The sequence below is a fragment of the Bubalus bubalis genome, chromosome 5 (assembly GCF_019923935.1).
Source record: "Bubalus bubalis isolate 160015118507 breed Murrah chromosome 5, NDDB_SH_1, whole genome shotgun sequence".
NCBI lineage: Eukaryota > Metazoa > Chordata > Mammalia > Artiodactyla > Bovidae > Bubalus > Bubalus bubalis.
This window is the reverse complement of record NC_059161.1, coordinates 103,056,125-103,075,151: the sequence shown is the minus strand read 5'-3', so window position 1 is coordinate 103,075,151 and position 19,027 is coordinate 103,056,125. Positions and strand designations below refer to the sequence as shown.

The 19,027-nt window shown below is 36.3% G+C and overlaps 1 protein-coding gene across 4 annotated transcripts in view; it reads left to right on the top strand.

Moving 5' to 3' along the window:
- Positions 1-19,027, top strand: part of ANO5 (anoctamin 5) — an 87,358-nt gene that overhangs the window by 14,508 nt on the left and 53,823 nt on the right. For 2 of the 4 annotated variants that reach the window (XM_006063312.4, XM_025286286.3), the window contains exons 3-6: positions 181-228; positions 9,090-9,131; positions 11,977-12,090; positions 18,830-18,898. In XM_006063312.4, coding sequence (XP_006063374.4) covers positions 181-228; positions 9,090-9,131; positions 11,977-12,090; positions 18,830-18,898 — 273 coding nt within the window. The remainder of the gene's footprint in view (positions 1-180; positions 229-9,089; positions 9,132-11,976; positions 12,091-18,829; positions 18,899-19,027) is intronic. The other 2 variants (XM_025286287.3, XM_025286288.3) reach the window with 2 other exon arrangements.

Below are 19,027 nucleotides of genomic sequence, written 5' to 3'. Positions count from 1 at the left end.
GCCACCTGGGAAACCCCATGTACATACAGAATTTTGTATCCAATTTCATGTGTTTCATAGCTCCCCTGAGTTGTAGGTTTAGATTTTGCATAGAGAATCTAGAGTTTTTGTTGTTGACAGTTGTATGCTCTCCATTGCCTTATTATTAACAGTGCTGTGTCTTCTCCATCGTACTATTAGGACCTGAGAAGCGGAGAGTCCAGTTTTCTCATCTGTCAAGAACCACGGGTAAGCAGCCATCAGTAGCGCACTTTCTTGCATGGACATGATGGGTTATCTTTGTATAATCAGCATTTATGACTCTTACTTAGTTCACAGTTATTTTTCAAGTTCTTATACATGATATTTGATGCTTTATTTGCAAATAATCCATTGCTTGTGGGGAAAAAGGTGTCATCAGGCACATTAGTTAGAAAGGTGCATAAAGCATAGCAGTTTGCTTGCATTTTACTTTCTCAGTTTTAGAGATGAGAAAATGAAGGGTGTGAGACGTTTAATGATGTGACCAAAATTAAACATATGTTTAGGGGGCATATCCTGGACTAGATTAGAACTCAGGTTTCCGAGGTCTAATTTAGTATTCTTTCTCCATACATCTCTCGTCCTACCTGTAGGTACACACCTAAGAATAATCATGAAGAAGTACAATTTATTTAGCAAATTTGAATGTCAATTAAGAGGTAAATAAAGGCATTCAAAATTTTATATTAGTTGCTTAGTAACTAAAAGACACCATTTGGGAAGATGGGGAAACAGAGTTATTTTCTTACTGACAATTTTGATACAAATGTTTTCCTTTTCACTAGCATACTGATCTTTATGTTCCAAAATGAAGGTTGTGGGGTTGATCAAAATAAAATACCAGAAATTTTATTAAAAATTTTTTTTAATTTATTTTATGTTTATTTTTTGACCATGTTAAACACTTCTCTGATTCCCAAGTTGAAAACCAATGATCAAATAAGGTTAAGTGGAGCCTAAAGCATATGCTATTTTGGTGTCACTTTTTAAGAAGAATAATAGGACAATAATTTACTTTAAAACCTTTACAAAAATGTTTGACCGTGAGAACAAGCACATTGCTAGAATTCTTCCTAAATGCTTGAAGGGACTGATGTAAGAGGCACTGAAACTTTGACTTCATTATTTGAAGGTAAATCCATCTCCATTTGAAACTATGAATCAATGCATTTCAAAGAAAAATTTCTTCTTTCTTTTTTCCTCTTAAGTCTTCTGTAGTAAGCATTTTTAGTTAGTTTGTCCTTCCAGTGCATCCTTTACTTTTCTGTGTGTCCATGTCTAAATACATATGTGTATTTACACTTCTCCTGCTTCTTACACTAAAAATAGCATACTCTATGTATTGATCTGTTCCTCAGTTTTCACTTAAAAACATTCTGGAGTTCACTCTGTATTGCATATCGATTTCACTCTCATTTGCTAGTGTGTGACATAGTATTCAATTGTGTGGGTTTAGGATAATGTATTCATCCAGTCTTTTACTGATGGACCTTTGGGTTGTTTTTAATCTTGGAAGTCTTTTCTTTTTTTTAGTATTTAACCCTTAGGAATCAGGCTTATAATATTTTGGCCAAGGGTATCTTTCTAAATAGTATTTGACCATCAAAAATAAAGGCATATGTAATTTTACCATATATTACCAAATTTCCTTCTGTTTTGCATTTCTAAGAAATATGCAAGTGCTCTCTTTCTCCAGAGCCTTACTAACAGTGTTTACTGAGTTTAGATGTTTGCCTGTCTGTTAGAGAGATATAGATAGTAGAGCTTTTTCATTTACTACTGTATCCTAGGATAATTTAAACTTTCATACCTCTCAATATGAGTGAGATATTTATCTTTTTTCTACATTTATGGTCATGTTCATTTATTTTCCTGGATCATCTGTTTATATATCTTGTCTATTTTTCTGTCAAGCTGTTAGGTTTTCTTTTTTTTTTCTCCTTGATTATTTTGTGGGAACCGTTTACATATTTATTATCACCCCCTTGCCCATGAGGGAAATTGAGAGGGGAAAATTGTTAGAACCCAGGAGACAGTCAGTGAACTTCAGAGGAGGGAGGGTTAGAGCTCTTCTGAATCCAGGCTCAGAAAGGAAGAAATTTATACTCGCCTCCCTCCTTCCAGTCATCTGTAGGAAGCCAGAGATGAGAGGAACTCTTTGATATCTATAACCAGTCACCCTCCCAAGGTAAAAAAGCAGGGTAGCGATGGATAGAAAAGGGATCTGCTGAGTCCTAAGCAGATTCAGCTGGATATCATTGGATGTATTTCCCTTTTGGGAAAAAAAAATGTAATCCAACCATCATTATGCTATAACTTACTGACTAATGATTCTATAACTTCAGAAGAATTCACACAATTTAACCTTTTATTTTAAGGTTAAAGTAGAAGATCTGTTGGAAGAGGGCATGGCAACCCACTCCAGTATTCTTGCCTGTAGAATCCCCATGGACAGAGAAGCCTGGTGGGTTACGGTCCATGGGGTCACAAAGAGTCAGACATGATGAGCCTCTAAGCACAGCACAACACAGTCAACAGTGGATTTGATTGAGTACCTAAGTGTTGTTGAAAGTGTTAGTTGCTCAGTTGTGTCCAACTCGGCAACCCCATGAACTGTAGCCTCTTTCATAGAATTCTCTAGGCAAGAATACTGGAATGGGCATTCCCTTCTCCAGGGGATCTTCCCGACCCAGGGATTAAACCCAGGTCTCTTGCATTGCAGGCAGATTCTTTACTGTCTAAGCCACCAGGGAAGCCCTCTGAGCCACCAGGAAGTCATCAGTACCTAAATGGCTTGCTGAATAGCTAGGTTAGAAGGATGCTAAAACCATGAAATGAGATACAGAAAAATGAAGATTATACCTAAAAGAACCTGTCTTAGAGTGAATGACATTTGTGTTTAAGGGGAATAATTTGAAAAGCTATTAGGGTTTAAAGGAAGAGGAACGGGTATTAGAAAGCGCACTAGAGGCATGCCTTAATAACCACTGACATGCTGTTAATGATTTTAAGGGGGTGTAGATTTTACTTACCTCAGGGATAATTGTTCAGATATTTTATGACATGTATGGCATAGGTGCAAACCATCCAGAGTGTACATTTGAATAAATGAACCAGAAGCAATTAGCATGAATATAGTTTAGTATTTATAATTGGTCCATGTATCTACTTGGATAGGATTGCTCTAGGACTCAAGACATTTAATTCTGTCTCTTGGGTATCTTATTCAGTTTCATGGTTTTAATTAGCACTGATACGTTGCCACACTCAATATGAAGTTTCTAGTATAGAAATGTCACCTGATCTTCAGGCTTAAATATCCAAGTCTTTCCCCACCATATGCATTGGAATGTCTAAAGACATTCCAATACTTATGTGTCTAAAATGTAATGTTTTCCCCCAGACAAGAAGCTACTCAATTGAAATCTTTCATATCTCAACTATGCACAATCTATTCTTCTAGCTGTTCAAGTTAAAAATTATCATCACTATTATTTATACATTACATACAATAAAATGCATTTTAGGTGTACAGTTTGACAAATTTTGACAAATCACAGCAGTCAAGGTATAAATTTCCATTACCTCAGGAAAAAAGCTTCTTTTTTTCTGTTTTACCTCTAGCTTGCCCTAGGCAAACTCTGCTTTTTTTTAAAAAAAATTTTTTTTCTAAAGTGATATGTGAGCAGAATCATACTGTATATATTATATTTTATGTCTGGCTCCTGGACTTTTTGTTTAGCACAATGTTGCTGAAACTCACCTAGAATTCCATGTGATACTGATAAATTGAATCTTGTTGAATATCTCCATAATTTTTTGGTTTCTTTTGTTTTAATGCTAAGTAGTATTCCATTGTATGGATATACCAGAATTTGTTTATCGATTCAGCTGTTTGATGGATATTTGAATTGTTTTCAGCTTTATAAATCAAACTGTTAGGAATATTCATGTAAGAGGTGTTTGTATAGAACACCTCTATATGTTTTCATTTCTTTGCATTATATTTTCATTTCTTTGCGTTAATTTCCTAGGAGAAAATTTCTGGGTCCTGTGGCAAGAGTATGTGTAACTTTATATGAAATTGCAAAAATGTTTTTAAAAGGGGTTGTGTATTTTTCATCCCCACCAGTAGTGCATGAGAGTTCTAGTTGCTCTCCGTGCTCCCCAGCACTTGATATTGTCAGCTTTTTAGTTTTAGTGGTTGCGTGAATGATATCTCGTGGTTTCAGTTCTCGTTTCCCTGATGAATGATAATGTTACACATCTTTTCATGGGCTTATTGACCAATCATACATCTTCTGTTAACCATATGTTCAAATCTTTTCTGTATTTTAGAAACTGGATTATCTTTTACTGACTTTTAAAAAGTTTGAAGGCAAGACCTTTGTCGGTTTTGTGTATTCCAAACATTTTCTCCCAATCTGTGACTTTCCCTTTTTTTTTTTTTAACTTAACACTGTTTTTAAAAAAAACAAATTTTCAAAATTTCAAAGTTCCAATTCTCATTCTTTTTTTTTTTTTTAATGAACCATGCTTTTGGTGCTTTAAAAAATATTTGTCTGTACCAAAGTAGAGGAGATTTTCTCAGATTTTCTACAGTTTAATACTTTTAACTCTTACCTTTGGTCTGAGGTTCATTTTGAGTTCACTTTTGTAGATGATTTGTGGTGAGAATTAAATTTATTTGCTTTTTACTATGCATATGTAGCACGTGCTATCATTTCCTCATAGAACCTTTGTGGAAACTGACCATGTAGGTGTGAGTTTATTTCTAACTCTGCTTTGCCCCATCATATGTCTGTTCTTCTGACAATATTACACTGTCCTGATTACTCTCAGTTCAGTTCAGTTCAGTTCAGTCACTCAGTCGTATCCGACCCTTTGCAACACCATGAACCGCAGCACGCCAGGACCCTTTTCCAATACCAACTTCTGGAGTTTACCCAAACCCATGTCCATTGAGTGTGTGATGCCGTCCAACCATCTCATCTTCTGTCATCCGCTTCTCCTCCTGCCCTCAATCTTTCCCAGCATCAGGGTCTTTTCAAATGAGTCCGCTCTTCACATCAGGTGGCCAAAGAATTGGAGCTTCAGCTTCAACATTAGTCCTTCCAATGAACACCCAGGACTGATCTCCTTTAGGATGGATTGGTTGGATCTCCTTGCAGTCCAAGGGCGTCTCAAAAGTCTTCTCTAACACCATAGTTCAGAAGCATCAATTCTTTGGTGCTAAGCCAACATCCACTGGATCATGGAAAAAGCAAGAGAGTTCCAGAAAAACATCTATTTCTGCTTTATTGACTTCCAAAGCCTTTGACTGTGTGGATCACAATAAACTGTGAAAAATTCTGAAAGAGATGGGAATACCAGACCACCTGACCTGCCTCTTGAGAAACCTATATGCAGGTCAGGAAGCAACAGTTAGAACTGGACATGGAACAACAGACTGGTTCCAAATAGGAAAAGGAGTACGTCAAGGCTGTATATTGTCACCCTTCTTATTTAACTTGTATGCAGAGTACATCATGAGAAACGCTGGGCTGGAAGAAGCACAAGCTGGAATCAAGATTGCCAGGAGAAATATCAATAACCTCAGATATGCAGATGACACCACCCTTAGGGCAGAAAGTGAAGAAGAACTCAAAAGCCTCTTCATGAAACTAAAAGAGGAGAGTGAAAAAGTTGGCTTAAAGCTCAGCATTCAGAAAACTAAGATCATGGCATCTGGTCCCATCACTTCATGGGAAATAGATGGGGAAACAGTGGATACAGTGTCAGACTTTATTTTTTTTGGCTCCAAAATCACTGCAGATGGTGACTGCAGCCATGAAATTAAAAGACACTTACTCCTTGGAAGGAAAATTATGACCAACATAGATAGCATATTCAAAAGCAGAGACATTACTTTGCCAACAAAGGTCCATCTAGTCAAGGCTGTGGTTTTTCCAGTGGTCATGTATGGATATGAAAGTTGGACTGTGAAGAAAGCTGAGTGCTGAAGAATTGATGCTTTTGAACTGTGGTGTTGGAGAAGACTCTTGAGAGTCCCTTGGACTGCAAGGAGATCCAACCGGTCCATTCTAAAGGAGATCAGCCCTGGGTGTTCTTTGGAAGGACTGATGCTAAAGCTGAAACTCCAATACTTTGGCCACCTCATGTGAAGAGTTGACTCATTGGAAAGGACTCTGATGCTGGGAGGGATTGGGGGCAGGAGGAGAAGGGGACGACAGAGGATGAGATGCCTGGATGGCATCACCGACTCGATGGACAAGAGTTTGAGTGAACTCCGGGAGTTGGTGATGGACAGGGAGGCCTGGCGTGCTGCAATTCATGGGGTCGCAAAGAGTCGGACACAACTGAGCAACTGAACTGAACTGAAGCTTTCTTTATAGTCCAGCTCTCACATGCATACATGACTACTGGAAAAACCATAGTCTTGGCTAGAAGAACCTTTGTTGACAAAGTAATGTCTCTGCTTTCACTTTGTAGTAATACTATGAAAATCAGATTATTTCCAATTTATTCTTCTTTATCAAAATTGTTTGGCTACTCTAAAATCTACATTTTTCATATAAATTTTACAATCAGCTTGACAAGTCTAAAAAAATTATTTTTGGTGTTTTGATTGGTATTGCCTAGAATCTATAGATTAATTTCAGGAGAATTTACATCTTAACAATATTGACCCTTTTCAAAAATACATGAACATAAAATATATCTCTGTTTTGATATGTTTTAGTATATATCAGCAGTATTTTCATTTTTAATGTGCAAGTATTATACATATATGTTAAATCTGCCCATAGATGCTTCATATTTTTGATCCTCATGTAAATATATATATTTTTTCATTTCCAATTGGACATTACTCTTTCTCTCTCTGTCTTATCTCTATCTTGGATTTTAAAAATATACAGATTTAAAACACCTGGCATAATAATTCAAAAGTTAGGACGTAAGGTGTTCAAGTTATGTGTAATGAAAGATAGATGTTATTGCCAACTTCTGTGTAGCACCAGTAATAAAAGTTTTCAACTCTTTATAGAGAAGAGGCTCTAACATATCTTTTTACAAATAAATTAGATTAAATTTAATGAATTGAAAAGACACAGAGAAGTTGTGCTTATGGTAAGTTTATAATAGTATGAAAACTAATTTAAATATCATGGTAATATTATTAAAAAGGCAAGAAAAATGTGTGGATTATATGTAGCCATTTATTATATTAAAAAATTCAGTGCTTAGATAAAACTAGAAGTAAATACGCCAAATGGTTACAAAGTGCAAGGAAATAGGAATGATTTTAAAAATACATTTTTAGTAGGTTTAGTGTTACTATTTTGTAATGAAAAGTGAACATATTCGGCACATGATGGAAATGTATAATAAAGTTATTAATTCTAAATTTTTAGTCTATGGAATGTTAGTTGTATCATTTTGTAATCAAGTCCTTTGGTGATCTTCATTTACTATATTTAAAATTAATTTTTAGAAATGTTAAGTCAGTACTTTTTCAGGACCAACTGTTGATACTGAGCTCACTGATTTTTATATTGTGAGGATATCGTGTATTGGAAAGGCTGCAAAGTAACTTGACATTAGATGTATTTATCACAGAAGGCTTTTTACCAGTCATTTAGGTAAATTTTTATACCTTGCATACTCAACGTTCTTAATGTGGTGGTACTAGTTAAACCATGACTCCAGGGCCAACTTATTCTCTAGGCATGGGAGCCACAAAATACTTTTTGGAGCCCGTGGAAATGTTTTAATTTTAATATATTTTAAAATCAGTGTAAAAAAAGTATAATCATATTATTATTTTTTATTAAAAATTTTAATAGAAAAAGGGACCCGTGAAAGTCATAATATGGTCCTATGTGGCTTCCTAGAGTATGAGTGTTTCATTTCCCTTAACAATTTTGTGATGACTTCTGGTAAAACATCTGAGAAAAGCAGTAACTTGTGCATCTCATGAAAGATCCCAAGAAAATTAAAGTGCTAAGTTGAAATATTTCAGCCCAACACAAAATAATATGCTTTATACAGTGACCAACATCCATCATGTATCTGTCTTTTTTTTTTTAAGTAATGGCAGTATTAAGTCATCTATACATAGCAGGCTGTTCAGTTTACAGAGCTGAGACTTTCCCAGCTTAGTCACCAGTTGCTGGGTCTCTTTAGCATATTCCAGAAAGACAACAGTTTAAACAAAACTTTGCATGGCAAGAACTGAAATTCTTTATTGATAATTTAATTAGATAATTTATAATTTCATTTTATTGTGAAATATAGTACTTGCCTTTTTGTGCCATAGGTTGTTTTCCTTCCAAATATCATTGATTATCCCAGATGTTTTGTAGTGAATTGCTTTGGTATTCTAAAGATAATGGTAACTGAAGATTGAAGACAACTCAGCATTTAAGTAATTAAGTTACTTTTTCCCCCCAGTATTCTGATAGTGAAATATTTTAATTGTAATGAAAGATCGTTAATCTTTTAGATCTGATTAAAGCTTGGAACCTCTTTCTAAAAAAAAGCAATTACACACACACTTATATGGTAATGGTAATTTCAGTATTTTTTTTTTCAGTAATGAAATATTTTACATTATTGGGTGAGCTTTTCATACCATACATGGTCCCGGAATAACTGTAATAATTTTGCTTTCTTTGCCTGATGTATATAGGCATACATAACAGAATTTCTACTACATCTATTTTACTTTACATTTCCATTCTCATGTTTTCCTTCATTATTTTTTCTGTTCTTTCTTTCTTAATCCAGGTCCACAAATGTATATTATTTAAAGTTACTGTAAAAGGATTTAGGGAAATTTACTTCAAAGTCCCCTATTTTTCTTTCATTTATTGTCCTCTTCCTATTTTTGTTCTTCTTTTCTTCTTACTGTCTTCTCCCACCTTCCAAATCCTAAGTATTACACATACACATGCATATTCACTTGAGCGATCATACTGGGGTTTGTTTGTTTGCATGTCTGTTTTGGGGGAACTCTTCTTTAATTCTGGGCAGGATTTGCTAACATTCTATTGATTGCTTCACAGTCTGCCAAGCGATTCAATTTGTTCCTGAGGCGGCGTCTTCTGGTAACCAGCGCGGAATGATGACTGCCTGTGCTTTGGATGGCTACATTGCTAGCCCGAGTCATTTCTGTTGTAATGAATGCTATTAATTTGAGGGTGTTTGTCATTGGTTCCTATTCCCCAGACAACTGAGATTTTAGAATGGTGATTCATAATCTTTTTGGGGCCTGATTTAAGCTTTGGAACCTCTTCCTTAAAAAATTGTAATTGCAAACACACAAATATGTGCACTTGCACTTACACACTTTCAATTTACATACAGTTTCAGAAGTTTATGAATTCCCATGAAGAATTCTGAGGTTTATGAACCTCAGAATAACTACCTCATTCATCAGCCACACAGATGTTTGCCTCACTATAAACAGGCATTTCCAAGAACAAATACAAATACAATCAAATATAAATAAAAAGATACACACACACACACTGCAAAAAAAAAATGATCTTAATGTCATGTTTTCTGCAAAAGAATGAGATGCTTTCATAGTTTTCAGTTACGTGTAACAAAATTATCATGTTTTTTTGCCCCAGTTGACTTCAGCCAGTTTCTGTGAACAGTGCTAAGGATGTCTGCTGCTGCTGCTGCTGCTGCTAAGTCACTTCAGTCATGTCCGACTCTGTGCGACCCCATAGGCGGCAGCCCACGAGGCTCCCCCGTCCCTGGGATTCTCCAGGCAAGAACACTGGAGTGGGTTGCCATTTCCTTCTCCAATGCCTGAAAATGAAAAGTGAAAGTGAAGCCGCTCAGTCATGTCCAACTCTTTGTGACCCCATGGACTGCAGCCCACCAGGCTCCTCCATCCGTGGGATTCTCCTCATAGTGTTTACAGGGCTACCGGTGATTTCTCTGTATTTAAAAAAATTTTTACTGGGTATAGTTAGGGAAAGACATAATGATAGAAATGTGGGTTTTTCTAGGTAGCCTTTGGTTTTTGAGAGAAGAGAATTACATATGTTCATGGACAGAGGAGCCTGGCAGACTACAGTCCGTGGGGTTGCAAAGAGTTGGACACAACTGAGCAACTAAGCACAGCACATTTCGACTGAACATTCAGGAAATAATTGGATTAAATAGTGTAGCTACTTTGTTTGTTCCCTAATGGAAAAACACTCTGAGTGTGATTTTTGTTGATTTCTATATGCACATCTTCTGTCACCAGAACTTCTCTTTGTGGACCTAAATTTAGCTGTCCAAACAATATGAATTCTTACCAATGTATGTCATTAAAATGTCTACCAGATAAAATATGACTGACCCAGACTTAGAGCAAAAAGATTATTATTTTTCCCTCTAATTTTTTGCTTTGATTGCATTTAATCTAATTAGTATTATTTTCCCTTCCCCAGTTTGGGAACTTCATAAAATATGCTAATCCTGTGACAACTTACAAGAGCTCAAATAATTTTTCATTTTGTTCACTTTTTTTAGTGATTTATAATCAAGATCTATAACCTGACAGTTTGAATTTTTCATTTTTTTTTTTTTTTTACTTTTATGAGAAGAGAGATGACTATGTATCCTTTGGGGTGCAAAAAACTCAGACATAACATTTAAATAACTAAATCTTGATATGTAATCTCTACACTCCTTGAGTATTTTTTGTTTCTTCATTCTTTTTTCACTCATTTCCTCCTGTGCATTGGGAGCTAGTTCTTTCTGAGACATACCAGTTATGCACATATAACTAAAATACAGTTATTCTGTTCATAAACCACAGATCAAACATGAGATTTTTTTCTTATTCTTACTTGACTGATCTATATCCAGTCCTTTTTATGGATGATTTGCCTGGCCTGACTTGAATGAAAAACAGCATAGAATACCATAAAAGAAACTCATACACTGAAATAAATACAGTTATGAAAATTAAAAACCCAGTTCCCCATTCACTAGTTAGCTCAAGCAGTTGGAAAGTTGTCTATATTATGAATTTGCATCACAGGGTTAGAGAGATCACTGATATGCACTGTATCATCTATTTACATCATTCTAGGTATTATATGTGGACTGTTCCAAATATTAACTATTACATATTACATGTAAACTCCCAAGAGGACCAAATCAGTCAAACTTAAAATCTCTTCTTTTTGAAGCTCTGATGTTTTTGTAGTTTTGAAAAGGGAGGAATTAATGAACTATACATGTGATGGGTAAATTTGCAAGTTTGACCATTTTACTGAGAGAATTGATAACACAGATTTAAACAATGGATTGATTTTGGCTCACTTAAATAATTGATGTTGAAAAGGAGATTTGTGTGCGAGTGTATTTGAATTGAAGCCAGATAGCAAGCTAACTTGCTTTCTAATTTTTAGATGCATCTTGATTTTATTTTAACCCTTCAAAAAGTTAATTAAAAAGTAGCAATGTTATGAAAACATAGCATGAGCATTAATTATGTTTTTGTTCTTGCAGTGTTCTTGCACTAATTCATGAATTAGTCTGTAATTAATTATACCCCTAAAATAGTATGTGACCATAAATTATTTGTTGGACTAATTGGTATTTTGTTTAATGAAGTAACAAGTCTCTCTCTGAATATGCTTTTGGGATAAATGTATACATGTTTTCATTTTGTATTTTGGTATAATTGTAGCATTTTTAGTATATGTGCATGTAGTCAATATGGTTCGTTTCATCTTGAGTCTTCATTGTTTAATATGTAACTTCTTTATGAATGTGACTTTCCAAAATAAGCATGATCTTCCATTGATGAAAGCTCTGTCTTCATCTGTCATTTTCTGAAAATGAAATTAGATGGTGACCAAATTTTAATTTTTTTCTTTTTTTTTTGCCATCTGAAAATAAAACTGTAATTTGAAGCTGTGCCATTCATGTCTCCTGCAGTTTAAAAAAGATGAACAAAGCAAAGATTCTATCTTCTTCAGAGATGGGATTAGGAAAATTGATTTTGTGCTTTCCTATGTTGATGACATAAAGAAAGAAGCAGAATTAAAGGCGGTAAGTACTTAAGAGAGAGAGAGATGGGAATAATAAAAAGAAGCACATTCCATAATTTGACAGGGATGTTTCCACTGAAATTATTTTGTAAAAGTTAGCGGCCCCAGAGTATTTCTGAAAGCAGAAACTGAGTGCAAAGACTACAAAGTATGCAACCCAAAAATGCATATGTAATTTCAATTTTTTTTTTTAACATTTTGGACAGTGGCTTCTCTTTGTAGCTCACCTTTGTTCTTAAATGTGACCACCAGAATTTGAGGTGTATGTATGAATATAATATTTATCTTTTGTATTCAATTTCATTTCAGCTTTCAGTAATCCATTCTATCTGAAATAGCCTTGATATTATGTTCTTTCTGAACTTACATTTTCACTTTCTAAACTTACATTATTTGTGGGTTTTTTTCACTTGTTTACTGTCTCCAACACCATAAAGTAAGTTCACAAAACCAACGACTTTGTCTTGTTTGTTACTGTATACTCAAACGCCTAGAGGAGTAGTTGGAGAATAATGGATGCTTAATAAATACTGGTTGGTTGGTTTAGTCCCTAAGTTGTGTCCAACTCTTTTGCGACCCCATGGACTGTGTAGCCGACCAGGCTCCTCTGTCCATGGAATTTTCCAGACAAGAATGCTGGAGTGGGTTGCCATTTCCTTCTCCAGGGGATTTTCCTGACCCAGGGATTGAACCTGGGTCGCCTGCTTTGCAGGCAGATTCTTTGCTGATTGAGCCATTAAATATTTGAGGTGTCCTGCAGTCCATGGGCAGAGCAGGAAATGACACCCCACTCCAGTACTCTTGCCTGGAAAATCCCATGGACAGAGGGGCCTGGTAGGCTGCAGTCCATGGGGTCGCAAAGAGTTGGACACAACTGAGTGACTTCACTTTCACTTTTCACTTTCGTGCATTGGAGAAGGAAATGGCAACCTACTCCAGTGTTCTTGCCTGGAGAATCCCAGGGACAGGGGAGCCTGGTGGGCTGCTGTCTATGGGGTCACACAGAGTCGGACACGACTGAAGTGACTTAGCAGCAGCAGCAGCAGCAGCAGTACATGGGGCCTCAAAGAGTTGGATATGACTTAGTGACTGAACAACAGCAATGGGTAAGCATATAAACACACATTTACTAACATGCTTAACATCAGAAATAAATGTCCCATAAAGTAAAAAACTAGAGATATTATGTAAGTTCCTGTATATATGCCTCCCTGTCCTTTTCTTCCACTCTTTCCCTGGAAACTCTTTCACTAGGGCACTGAAATTCATTCACTGTCACCACTTTCAGCTCTTGTCTGAATGTTCTTCAAGCCTAGCTCCTCTTGGGGATTTGATGCCTTCCCCAGCAGCCCTCTTAAGTGGTGGCGGTTTTTCCCCTGCAGACTGTTTTTCCGGAGATGGATGAATGCCTGCTCTCCTTGTATCTTGTTGTTGATTCCAGTCCGTCCTCCCTTGCTTAGCCCTAAAACTCCTGAGCTTTAAATCTCATCAGAGTTATCACTACCCAGCATTGTTGCTGCCCTTATTCTGTCCCTGATCTTCCAACAGGGAAGATTTTGTTAACAAAAAGTTTCTCAACAATTTTAGCTCCTGGTTCACTATTACTCTACACCCAAGCTCCTTTTTTAAGTATTTATAATCTCAGTGCATATATAGATGATTATTTTGGCATCCTGGCCTCTGTGTTCCTTGAACTCCCTTTCCCAGTTATCTTAGTCTCTAACTCAGCCTTTCATTCCCCTAGAACTTGCCATTACTAATACCTACAACTCTTTACAATCTCATTCCAAGTATCCACCTGTCTGACTAATACCCTTTTTCCTTCAACTCACCAGGACCAGATTAAATATAATTATGTTAATCTTCTTACTGCTGCTCCTTATCTTTATGCTCTTTTTTATGCTTATTCAGTTTAAATCTCATATCAAATTATACTTTATGGCATATGCCATTGAACCCCTTGCTCCTCTCTCAGTCATACTTAACTTTGCAAAACAACTTCGTTAAACCCATCTGTCTACCTACTACATGCAAAACCATCAGAAAGAAAGAGATATAACTCACTTACTGACTTTATCTTGTGTTTGTGCCAATGGACCTCAACTAGGTCCTTAATGCTATCTGGCAGTCACACTTTACTTCTTTAAATTATTCGATTTCCCAATCTGCTGGATGACTAAACGTTTTATAACCTTTTCTCTCTCTTATCTTGGATGTATTCCCTTATTTTCAAGCTTGGCTGACCACTTTTCTAAGTCACTGAGAAAACTGAAGCAAGTAGAAGAGAAATTATTAATTTTCATTATCATGTCTGTCCATCTACCAGTATCTTCATCTGTGTAATCTATGTTTCTTTCTGTTACCACAGATGAGCTGTCTGTCCTTCTGTCTAAAGCCAAGAACTCTGCTTGTGTCCTGAATCCATTTTTAGGGATCAGAAAGACTACCCCAGGTTTGCTGATTCAGTAAAAGACCTCACAGGACACAGCATGCAGCCACACTCAATGGCTATGATATATTGCAATGAAATAAGTAAAGCAAAATCAGCAAAAGGAAAAGAATGTATGGGACAAAATCCAGAGAAAAGCAGATACAAGCTTGTAAGAGTTCTCGCCAGGTGGAGGGGAGTCATGGGACGCACTTGATTTTTCTAGCGACAATGTGTGACATTGCACTGGAAGTGTTGACTGCTGCTGCTGCTGCTGCTAAGTCGCTTCAGTCGTGTCCAACTCTGTGCGACCCCATGGACTGCAGCCTACCAGGCTTCTCCGTCCATGGGATTCTCCAGGCAAGAACACTGGAGTGGGTTGCCATTTCCTTCTCCAATGCATGAAAGTGGAAAGTGAAAGTGAAGTCGCTCAGTCGTGTCTGACTCTTAGCGACCCCATGGACTGCAGCCTACCAGGCTCCTCCATCCATGGGATTTTCCGGGCAACAGTACTGGAGTGGGGTGCCATTGCCTTCTCCCGTTGACTGCTAGGGAAGCTCATTAATGATGCAGCACTGTAGGATTTTACTGTAGGATTTTACTTGTCACCTTCTGCTGAGCTCATACCGATATTTCATAGTCCTAAAGGGAAGCAGGTGTTCAGTATAAATGACATAGTTTTGTACAAACTATGTCATTTGTGACAAAACTATGTACAAAACTATGTCATAGGTGAAGTGAAGTAAGCCACTCTCAGTAGTTCTGAGAGTGGTGGGAACACTCCCCAAAACCAGTTTCCAAACACCAGAACCAACCTTGAAGGCAGGCCTCTCTAAGAATACGTTTTAAGCCTGTTATAGTATGCCTACTTAGGGATGTTGCTTTTATAATTCTTTCTCCCTTAAACTGCATTTTGTGTCATTCTTTACTGAATCATTTCTTTCAACAAGTGAATGTGCTGTTAATTGTTCCTTATTTAAAAAATAAAAATTAAAAAAGCAAGAACAAAAAACCTTCTCTTGATCCCAGTTTCCCTGCCAGCTACTGTCAATTTCTCAATTTTCTTTTGGCTCAGTTTTCTCTTAAACCCATTCCTATCAGGCCTTAACCTCACCCACTCTGCTCTTCTTTATGTAAATGAATCTAGTGTTCGAGTCTCAACCCTCATTTGCTTGACCTGTTAGCAGCATCTGCCACCACTTAGCTTTCCTTTCTCTATGCTGCACATTCTTGACATGGCTTCCAAGTCTCCAGATTCTTTCAGTTTTCTTCTTATTTCACTAGCCACCCCTTTTCAATCTTTTCTTCTCCCTCATCCCTTGTTAGCATAGTGCTGTAGGCTCTGTCCTTGATCCTCTTGTCTCAATCTACATTGATTTCTTTGATGATACATCCAGTCTCACAGTTTTAAAATTTAAGACCATGTTGGTGCTAATTCTGTTTACTTTTCCACTTCATACTTCTTTCCTATATGGCTGTTCTGTATCTCTACTCGGAAGTCTTACAGAATCTCAGACTCAACAGGTCTAAAATGAACTCCTGGACTTCTCCCCAAAGCCTGATTCATCTACAAGTCTTCCTTATTTACAGTTATTTACCATATATTCAGTAGTTACAAAGGACAGAATTTATAGTGTACTGTAAATGGTCCAGTTAAATCACTTTTTAGCTTATATCCCTAGAAGGTAAATGTCATGGCAATTTGGCACCCATCATCATTTATTTTTAAAAAATGAATTATATGAAGAAATTCTTTTTTAACACTTCAAATTTTACATGATTTACTTTTTTCCACCTAAAATTTTCCTTCCACTGTTTTCTGTGTAGTTTTTTCCTAATTTAAATGTGTTTTATATTTAAAGAGGCTTCTATCGTTTGTTCAGTCAAGTTTGCTATAACAAATGTGTATGTACATTGAAGGGTTTTTATTTCTTCATCAGAACAGTCTAAGCCTTAAGCTTTTTCTTTTGTTTTTTGAGGGTTGTTTTTTTTTTTTTTTTAATACAGTTGTACAAGTGCATAATTGGTAAACCTTGAAATACTACAATATTTGCAAGTAATAATCAAACATCAAAAGTAAACTCATCCTAAATGCATCAGTTAATGAAATGAATGCAGGGGCTTTAAACAATACCTTCTTTTTCTTTTAATAATTTTGTTGATTTATTCATATGTGACTGTGCTTGGTCTTCATTGCTGCTGCACACATTTTCCTCTAGCTGCGGCTCTCAGCAGCTATTCACTCGTGTGGTTTTCAGGCTTCTCGTTGCGGTGGCTTCTCTTGTTGAGGAGCATGAGTGCCAGGGTGCTTGGACTTCAGTAGCTGCAGCACGTGGGCTTCAGTAGTTGCTACTCCCAGACTCGAGAGCACAGGCTCAGTAGTTGTGGCACACAAGCTCAGTTGCTCCGTGGCGTGCGGGATCCTCCGGGATTAGGTGCTGAACCCATGTCATCTGCCCTGGCAGGCAACTCCTCAGCACTGAGCCACCAGGGAAGCCCAACCAAATTTTATTTATTTGTAGATGAATGAGAATTATTCCTAGAATGAGATGCTTCTCCTTCAAATATATTCTTTTTTTCATGTTAGTATAAATTAGGCTTGTTCAGATAAATAAGTAGATTGGAATAGAAATGGTACTGTTTTAGCAGCTTTAATCTTTTTTGGGTGAACTCCTGAATTACAGCTGCAAATTACAAAGTGATTTGTCATAAAAGTAATAGTTAATGGTCTATCACCTAACAATACTTAGCTCAGCTTTCAATTTTACTGAAGTCAGAGAACTGGTGTCCACATGTCTCACAAAAGCATTTGTTACTGTAATGAGAGGAGATATTCACTTTTTTTGGAAGAAAAGCTATGAGCAACATAGACAGCATATTAAAAAGGAGAGACATTACTTTGCCGACAAAAGTGCATCTAGTCAAAGCTATGGTTTTTCCAGTAGTCATGTGTGGATGTGAGAGTTGGAGTATAAAGAAAGCTGAGCGCCAAAGAGTTAATGCTATTGAACTGTGGTGTTAGAGAAGACTCTTGACAGTCCCTTGGACTGCAAGGAGATCAAACCAGTCAATCTTAAAGGAAATCAGTGCTAAAGCTGAATGCTAAAGCTAAAACTCCAATACTTTGGCCACCTGATGGAAATGTCTTTTCCACACATTGGAAAAGACCCTGATGCTGGGAAAGATGGAAGGCAGGATGAGATGGTTGGATGGCATCACTGACTCCATCGACATGAGTTTGAGTAAGCTCCAGGAGTTGGTTATGGACAGGGAAGCCTGGCGTGCTGCAGTTCATGGGGTTGCAAAAAGTTAGACATGACTGGGTGACTGAACTAAACTTATTCACTTTTTTAATACTGATAATGTACTTTGAATGTCCTTCTTGCCCTTTATTTTTTTTGTTTTGTTTTGCTTTCCTGGAGGATTACAGCCTACTTTTTCTTTTGGTAACATAGGAGAAGGGCAATTGTGAAAAAGTATCAGATAGGGGAGAATTGTTCATAAACATATTCTCACATGTTGTAAATGTTGGATGTTGGATAAAAAGAGCACATTAAAATTATATTCCTTGTAAAGTTTGAAGATCTCTCAAGGTAGACATATCCACTTGAAGATATGTCCTGTGATATCCTAGTAAAACCTTTTAAAAATTCATTTACTATTTTTCGTAGTTATATCATAATTTTTTACATTTAAGTCACAGTTGCAATTTTTCACACTTGCATAAGGGTTAACTCATACTTGAATTATACTTAAATCACAGTTACAATTTTTCACACTTATAGTTAAAGCCAAAAGCATTTTGAACAGTTAATTATTGTTTTAAAGCTCACAAGTAATGATTATTTGCACTTAATTGAATTAAATTTAATTTTACTTTTTATGAGTGAAACTATTCTTCATGATTAAAAAGTCATGATGATATTTTGCCTGAAAATTGCATTAAATATGTCATTTGTTTAAAGTATCTGATATCTTTGTAGGACTGAGTCTTCCCAACTAGAAGTGTAATATATCTCTGTTTATCAAAATGTTTTATGTTAATTTAGTAAAGTTTTCTGTATTTTTTTTTCAGAGAGTAGTCCTGCATATTTCCTGGAGATTATTCCTAGATATATTGATTTTTATAGTTATAGTATGAATTATAACACAGGTGAAAAGCCATTCATGGCACTCAGATGGTGGTAATATATAGAATGCTTTTATGTACAACCAAGGAACGTCTGAAGGCCCAGTCATTGTGTAACAAGTCTGTTTATCACTGGGCAAATAAAAGTATTTTACAGAATTCTACTGATTTGTTTTTCCATAGGAAAGAAGAAGACAATTTGAACAAAATCTCAGAAAAACTGGTCTTGAGTTGGAAATTGAAGATAAAATGGTAAATGTAGTTATTAGTCTATACCAGAGTCTTGGTTTTTTAAGTTTTGTTTCCTTGTACTCTGACCTTTGACTGACTAGATTGTGTTTGGGAGCAAAATAAGTTTTTCTGCCTACAGACATTTACACG